General features: G+C 40.9%; 2 protein-coding genes across 2 annotated transcripts; one reads left to right on the plus strand and one right to left on the minus strand.

The window, feature by feature from the left end:
• Window positions 1–62: 62 nt before the first annotated feature.
• On the minus strand, window positions 63–4211 carry SS1G_11176 (predicted protein; the record flags this gene model as incomplete). Its single annotated transcript, XM_001587884.1, has 2 exons — window positions 63–1885; window positions 1937–4211. 2 exons carry the CDS (start codon window positions 4209–4211, stop codon window positions 63–65), a joined length of 4098 nt encoding a protein of 1365 aa, XP_001587934.1.
• Window positions 4212–4791: 580 nt separating this feature from the next.
• Window positions 4792–5340, plus strand: SS1G_11177 (predicted protein; the record flags this gene model as incomplete). The annotated part of the gene is made up of 2 exons (XM_001587885.1): window positions 4792–4839; window positions 5116–5340. 2 exons carry the CDS (start codon window positions 4792–4794, stop codon window positions 5338–5340), a joined length of 273 nt encoding a protein of 90 aa, XP_001587935.1.
• Between the last annotated feature and the right edge of the window lie 2809 nt (window positions 5341–8149).

The raw sequence follows: 8149 nt of genomic DNA on the forward strand, positions 1-8149 counted from the left end.
TTCGCATATCCATACTTCCCTCCTCCAAAATTTACACACAGCAAAAGATAGAAACCCTATTATTAATCCTGCCTCCATAAAATCCCGCCACCAACCCAATCCCAAAAACCCCTGCCATTTCCATTACCATTACCATTTCCACCATCTCTCTCCTCCTCACTTCCTTCCTCTTCATCCCACCCATCATCTGCAAAATCACAAATATCCCTCTTCCTCATATTCGCCACATTGTTCGCTTTCCCGCTCTTCCTATTCTTCCTGCTCTTCCCACCATTCCTACCTCTACCTCCATTTCCACCCCCAGACGGATAACAGCCACAACCCAATTTATCGCAATCGTGCAACTCATCTTCATCTTTATTTCCATTACCATTCCCCTTCCCACTCAAAACCAACCCCTTCAACTCCTCCACCATTTCCCTCAACCCTCTGATCTCCTCTAAATCCCTTTCCCTCTCCACCTCCCACCACTCCTCCATCATCACCTTGTCAATTTCCTGTCTCGCCAACAAATAGCTTATCAAAGATTCCACTCTCTTCTTTTCCTGTTCTTTTTCATCTTCCTCTATCTCTTTACCTCTAATCCTTCCATCATCTCCTTCATTACCCCGGGATATACCAACCTCAAACAATCCCTCCATTTCTGCAGCGTCTGGTCTCCAACTCCACGTTGTTCTTTTACATTTCTTCTCCGCTCCCATACCATCCTTCTGTTTTCCTTTTCTGTCTTCCCTGATTCCGTTCTTAAGTCCACCCTCCTGATCTATACTCATGGGATTCCTATCGATATCTTCAAACCCCGCATCAGGATTATGCTCCTTATGAAAGTGCTCAGCATTATATTTCAAGACTTGTTCATCACCATTGTCCTCTCTGCTATCCTTATCCTCAAGTAAGTCTCCAAGAACCGCCTTTCCCTTCGCATTTTCATTCACATCTTCCTTCCCCATCTCCTCGAACTCCCCATCACCCTCCATCCTACTCCTATCCTCACACCTTTCTCCCCCACCCCCCGCCATCTCTCTCTCACTCCGCAGACTCACCATTTCCCTCTCCAATCTTGCCAACTCTTCATCTGATGTACGTCCATCATCCGTGAGAAGGCTTTTAATTTTCAAAAGCTTTCTAAGAGTATTCTCTCTCCTGACTCCCAAATCTTCACAAGCATCTAACTCCTTACTCGCTTGTTGTTCGAGAGAAATAGGCGTATTTAAGCTTCTGAATTCTTCATTCTCGAATTCATCTTCATCATCATTCACAGTAATCTTACTCTTGGGCTCTGGTTTCCATGAGGTCGGTACCATTAAATCCACCTCGCAAGATTCGATTCCTCTCTCCTTCAAGGGTTCATCACTCGCATCCCTCTTCTTCTCATCATATCCATCCCTCTTCATCCTTCCCAAAACCCTCAATAATCCCACATCTCGAACCTCCCTCGTCCAATCCACTTCCCCCTTATCCTCCCATTCCACCCCCTCCCCACCAACATTCCCCGCATCCCAACCCTTCCCATAAACCGCACTCCAAACCTCTTCCATCCGATTTCCCAAATATCCCACTCTCTCACAGCTACTCTCCTCCCTAACCCTAACCCCCTTCAACTCCCTATCCAATTCATCAACCATCCTCTTCAACCCTTCAACCTCCATCCTTAAATATCTAATCTCCCCTTCCATCCCCTCAATCCTTGAATTCTGAAAGATTTTCCCCAATGAAGAACTCGAGGATTTATTGGCTGAACTAGGTGATTTCGATCGATTTACTTTTTGAAGTCTCTTACGAGGTGAAGGAGACCGAACAGGTTCAACCAGAGAGTCAACTGCTAGCAATGGAGGCGAATTCTGACCATCTATTTGAGGAATTGAGTGACAGGTAGTTGTGGGTGCTGTGATTTATCAATATCATCAAACACCAAGATATCAGTCAAAAGACTCACCTTCCATATCCATCTCCTCTCTCACATTCCAAACATCAACAACCACCTCCTTGGAATCTTTCATCCAGAATCTTTGCATTTTCTCTTCACTCCCACTACATCCTTCAGTACCCAGCAACCATTCCTCGGAACCATGTCCCTCAGCACAATCCGATTCAAATGAGCTGTGGGAATTCTGTCCTGTCCAAGACATAGAGCAAGATCCATTGGGCTGGGAAAAAGATCTTTTTTCCGCAGGATATCGAGAAGGATTTCTCTCCATTTGAGCGACTCCCTGTGACAAATTCCTGCCATTTTCATGAGATTTCCAAGAAACAGGTTTGAACACAGTTTTATAGTGATGCTTATGGTGTTTATCAGGCTTTTCTCTGATAGTATAGTGAATGGAATGTTTAGGTGTCATTGAATTTAGGACTTCCTGATGAACAGGAGAAAAACCCTCGGAATTCTTGATATCACGCTCAAGCGAGTCTTGAAGACTAGGGCTATTCTCGTTATTTTTGGTCTTAGGAGAATGTACTTTGATCTGTCGAAGGGGTTCCAGTGATGAGATGGCACTTCCCTGGAACAGCGGGAATTTCCCACCATCATTAGCTTTTATCTCAGCCTCACCATCCACAGTTATACCTGCAGATGACTCAACCATATCTCCAGTCATGAAAGAATCCATCTCCATCTTATAATTATCCATCATAGACAAAGACATCGGACTCCCAAGATTACTTGAAAATTCCTCCACACTGGCAAGAGCACGTTCATACCTTATCTGAGGCGAATCATCTACACCCGGCTCCAAGCTGCTCTTTACATCATCATCCGCACCATAATTCTTAAGCCCACTAGCACAAAACTCGATCTCTTTAAGTGAAGTAATCTCACCCATACTCTCCTGACTAGATAATGAAACATCGGTGTTGCGGGAATGAGATGAAGTAAATAGACTCTGTCTAGCTTCACGAACTAAATGAGGTACTCTGAGAGAAAACCCTACGATACTCGCGTTGCAATGAATTGTCTCTTGTGATATACCCAGAGCGTTGTCAGGGGATTTGAAACAAGGGGTAAGGCATTCATCCCCAAAATATCCATCCATATCGAGTTCCGGAACCTGTTCACAGCTTATGCTAAAGGCTCTCTGGGACTCATTTTCGTCCTCAGAGGTGTGAAGAGGTTTTATATCAGGAGTTGAGCATTCATTCCCAACATGTTCATTTGTACTTTCCGGTCCGAAAATCTCTTCACATCTTACACTAAAGATTCCTTCCGCTTTATCTTCTCTCTCAGAATCAAAATCCGATTCGATAACCGAAACAAAATTTTCACCCCCAGGCTGTTCATCTGTACTTTCAGGTTCAGAAATTTGCTCACATCTCTCGCTGAAAACTCTTTCCATGTCATTTTCGCTGAAAGAACTGCTCGTGTTGCTATGGCTTGCAGTGGATAAAATTTTAGGATTCTCTTCTGCGGTACAAGGACCTAGATATTTGTCTGGTCTTTCATGTTCCATAACTTCCTTAGTACTGGTGATTTTTCCTAGGCCGTTTTTGCCTTTGATGATTATCGAATGTTGTGGATTATCTTGTATACTTTCGGTGACGTCCGGTTGTAGTATTTCCTTTGAAACTATTTGCTTGATACCGAGCGAACTTTTCATATTGAGCACATTGCCATTCGAATCCTTGTCTGTGGTAGCAGCTAACCTCTCTTCTCTTTCTCTAATCGCTCCGAAAATCCTCTTATTACTCTCCATCATACGACTAAGCCCACCCAAAGATGAACAAAGATCATCCGCACCATTTCCTAGTGCATGATTCAATTCCTTCAATGGAACACCCCTCCCTTTTGACTTTCTTGAAGTTGATGAAACTTGCGACTCATCGTGAAGATCTCTATCTGACTTCTTCCGGCGCAACTTCTTCAAACCATCTTCAATCCTCCCAATCGTATTCACCTTCCCAGAATCACTATCAAGTGATCCAACATTCAAAGACTTGACCATATCTTCTCCAACATCATAAGAATGAATTGAGTCTTCAGACTGTGGTTCAAACGCCATTACACAATCTATTCCTGAATCTCTCCTAGGACTTGGAGCTGGACTCAGACTCGCATTTCCAACCTCTCCATTGGAACATGAGCCATCCATTCCTAATCCAATACTCGCACTACTCTTTCTCTTTTTAAGACCTCTAATAGTTTTTTGAGGAGTCCTCGTTCTTCTCCTAATGGTTTCTTTACCATTGGAGGAAGAGCCAGAGCCTGCCCAAATATGCATTTTGATTGTATAACGACTTATACAACGAGGTACCTATGTGGAAGATGGTATCTGATTTACCACGAAACTTCTCTTGATACTAATAACGTATCTAATCCGAACTCAGGGAAAAGTTTGTCTGGGAGTCAATCAGCATGGATTTCCCAAATGATCTAACAATCGAGAAGTCCACCTTCACAGATAAAAAAAAACTAGTATTGAATTAACTAGATCCGTATACTTTTCTTTTGAATTAAACAAAAGTACTTTGTTTGGGGCCGGTGGAGGATCATAAAAATAAAAGTAAGTGACTCTTTTCGTAATATGGATGAGGCACTTGACGTCGATATATTTTCCTTTTGAAATAGGTCCGTTGGAGATAGGCCTCTATGTGAACGTAAGAAAGTGGTAATAATTCTTCGATCCAAACGAATTGGTATTGAGTGTTTTGCAATCGATGAAATATTCGAACTTTGTAGTTTCGGTGAAAGATTCCGTGAACGCTTGACAGACAATGAAGTCACCTTCAATAATCACATAGACTTTCGCATCGACCTTGATTTGAAATTTGAAGATTCCCAGCTACACTGTCTTGGTATCTATGACCTCCAGGTGGAAACTCAGGAAAAGGACGATTGAAAATTCGATGGTAGGTACCTTCTAAAAGCTGCTGTTTGACTTTAGTCTCTCTCTCAACCATCCAAACTAATGTTTGATATCTATACCGTACGAGGCTCGGAACCGGTATTGTTCACTTATTAGACCTCTATTTTGAAGAAGAGTATTTAAAAGTGCAGCACGATAGTTTGGAAGACTGCGTAGTTCCCCTTTACTCCTCAATGAAGAATTGTAACGGAATAGATCGTAATCTGCTTTCCCTTTTCTGTTGAAAAAGCTCGTACCCGTTCTCAATTTGTTTCTCTAGTGTAGAAAGTTCTTCATCTACAACGTTATCCGCTTGACTCTAGGAGTTGTTCCTCAAAAGGAGGGCCTTTATTTCTTCGTTCTATGTTTTGTTGTAGCTCCTGGGGTATTTGACCTCGATCGTGAATCTGATGCGAAACAGGATTTGCTGGAACTTGTTTCTTGGGTTGCTGACCTCGATCGTGATTCCGATACAACACAAAATCCACCAGAACTAATTCTTTAAATCATTAACCCCGATCCCTATCCCGATTCCGCCGCACAGAACTCGAAAGAAGTTCTTTCCGGTATCCTTTCTTTCCTCGATAATATTTCCAATCAAGAACCGATTCTCCTTCTCTCTGGTTCGAATTCATCAAACCCGAAGAGACTCTTTGATGATTATTATGATTGCACTTCGAATTTCCTCTCTGCTTGATTCTGTAATATTAATTTTGTATCAACATCAACGTCAACGTCAACATCAACTTGACTTATTGCCTTGCATTGTACTCGAACTTGATGTGGTTTAGGAGGGGATTTCTTGTGGATCTATTCATATCTAATTGATTGATTGAAGCACCTCAAAGTCAAAGTCAAACTCAAACTCAAAGCTTAATCCGCAATAAACCTCTATCAACTCCTCCAGAACGTAACTTCCATCAATTTCCTCTGAAATATAATTCTATCAATCCCTTTCAAAATATAACTCCTATCAACCTACTTCCTCACCTTACCTCAAAAAAAGTTAAAAAAAATTAAAAAATTTGTTTCTTTCAAAATAATAATTTTATTTAACAATTATTTTTTTTTATATTATTATATTATTATATTATTATATGTTAAAGTGAATGGTTCCTGCGTAGCACGTGCACAGGGCACTAGTCCTGTTAGGACTAGATTGAGAAGCTCTCTTACAGAGAGCTTCGCACTTCCGTAGAACTTAGAAGAGAGATTAACCTACTAGACCAATATTACCTCAGTTCTGCCCTATCAGCTTCCCACTATTCCCTGTGTGAGGTCATTCCTTTTAACATTATATTATGTTAAAAGGAATGATCTTACACAGGGAATAGTGGGAAGCTGATAGGGCAGAACTGAGGCTATATTGGTCTTATATATAAATCACTCATTATCTAAGTTCTACGGAAGTGCGAAGCTGTTACGACGGCTATCTTCTACGCCGCGTCACATGACTAAACCAGGGTAACGTGATTAAGTCACGTTACGGACCGCTGCGCGGTCCTGACTAGCCATAGGCATGAAGGTCTATATGATCAAGATGGATTTCCTTTGTATAGAGCTTCGTGCTCAAGATCAATCATTTAGTATACTTTACTATTAGTTACGAATAGTATACCATTATTGTCATTACTTAAGTCCCTGCTTGACGCCTAGTTTGTCACACTCAAGAATACTGGGTAAAGTATCTTGTATTAGAGAATACTAAGCTAAGGAGAAAAGAAGAAGGAAAACAAGAGTAGCGAGTTTTCCTATGATTAAATACAAACGGGGCATGCCACGTGACCCGGAGGTGTGAGGCGTCACATAGTTATAAACCACCTCGAGAGCCTAGAGCACTCCCACGTGATCTAGACGGCAAACCTCGTAACATAATAATATTATAATAAAACATTTGAGATATTAATAAATTTATATTCAAATTTCAAAAACTCTATTTCTATTTAAGTTTTTTAAATTTCAAAACTTAAAAAAAATAAATTAAAAATAAATCAAAAATCACATCAAAAAGTCCCTTATAAAAAAAAAGTATATTTCCAAACCAACCCAACCCAACCCCAACCCCAAAACAAACCAAAAATCCAATCTCATAAAAAATTACCAAAGTTTTATTTATTTATTTAATTCTTTCTTTCTTTAAAAATTTAAATGTTACGAGGTTTGCCGTCTAGATCACGTGGAAGTGCTCTAGGCTCTCGAGGTGGTTTATAACTAGGCGTCAAGCAGGGACTTAAAGTAATGACAATAATGCAATTCGTAACTAATAGTAGAGTATACTAAATGATTGATCTTGAGCACGAAGCTCTATACAAAGGAAATCCATCTTGATTATATAGACCTTCATGCCTATGGCTAGTCAGGACCGCTGCGCGGTCCTGGACAGCCAGCGTTCCTGGACAGCCAGCGTTCCTCAGCGGTCCATAACGTGACTTTAATCACGTTACCTTGGTTTAGTCATGTGACGCGGCATAGAAGATAGCCGTTGTAACATTAAATTGAAAATTGAAAATTAATTGGATTTAATTTTCAATCTTCAATTTCCTATCCTAGTCTTACATCTCTCTCTCTGTTTCTGTTTCTTATAGAAAGAAAGAAATCTATTTATTATTACATTTCATCTATACTACACTATACCATCCATCCACACTATACCATGTATCTATGTACAAATCCTCATCTCTAACCAATCTCCCATCTACCATGTCAATGTTACGTGACGGTTGTTATCCCACTAGTGGCTCACGTGCACTAGCCCTGTATATAAAGACCTTCTTACTTAGAATCTTCTTAGTTCTTTAGTTTTAGATTCTAAGTAATTGAATTGACTCCGTTTACGACTTTTCCGTCACAGTCAACTACGTTCTCCCTTCCCATCCCTTCCTTCATCTCACATATCTCCTCTCCTCTTGTTCCTCTCATTCCTCTCGTTCCTTCCCTTCCTTCCCCCTATTTATCCACCTCTCCATTCAATCCCGCTCCATCCCGACAAACTCACACTCCACACTTCACACTTCACACTTCACACTTCACACTTCACACTTCACACTTCACACTTCACAACTCACAACTCACAACTCACAACTCACACACAAAACTCAATTCAAAACTCAAAAACTGAAAAAGGGGAGGAAAAGAAAAAAATTCAATAGTAGTAAAGATTGTGCCTTCCGTCATTCATTTCTTTCTCTCCTCTTCTCCTTCTCCTCATTCTCATTCACCTTAATCTCTTCTCCCCCCCCACCTTCTCTCCTCCCCCCCCTCCTTCTCTCCACACCCCAAAAATCCAAAGCACAAAAGAAAATCCTCCTCCAAAT

This window comes from Sclerotinia sclerotiorum, genomic scaffold (genome assembly GCF_000146945.2).
Source record: "Sclerotinia sclerotiorum 1980 UF-70 scaffold_17 genomic scaffold, whole genome shotgun sequence".
Taxonomy (NCBI): domain Eukaryota; kingdom Fungi; phylum Ascomycota; class Leotiomycetes; order Helotiales; family Sclerotiniaceae; genus Sclerotinia; species Sclerotinia sclerotiorum.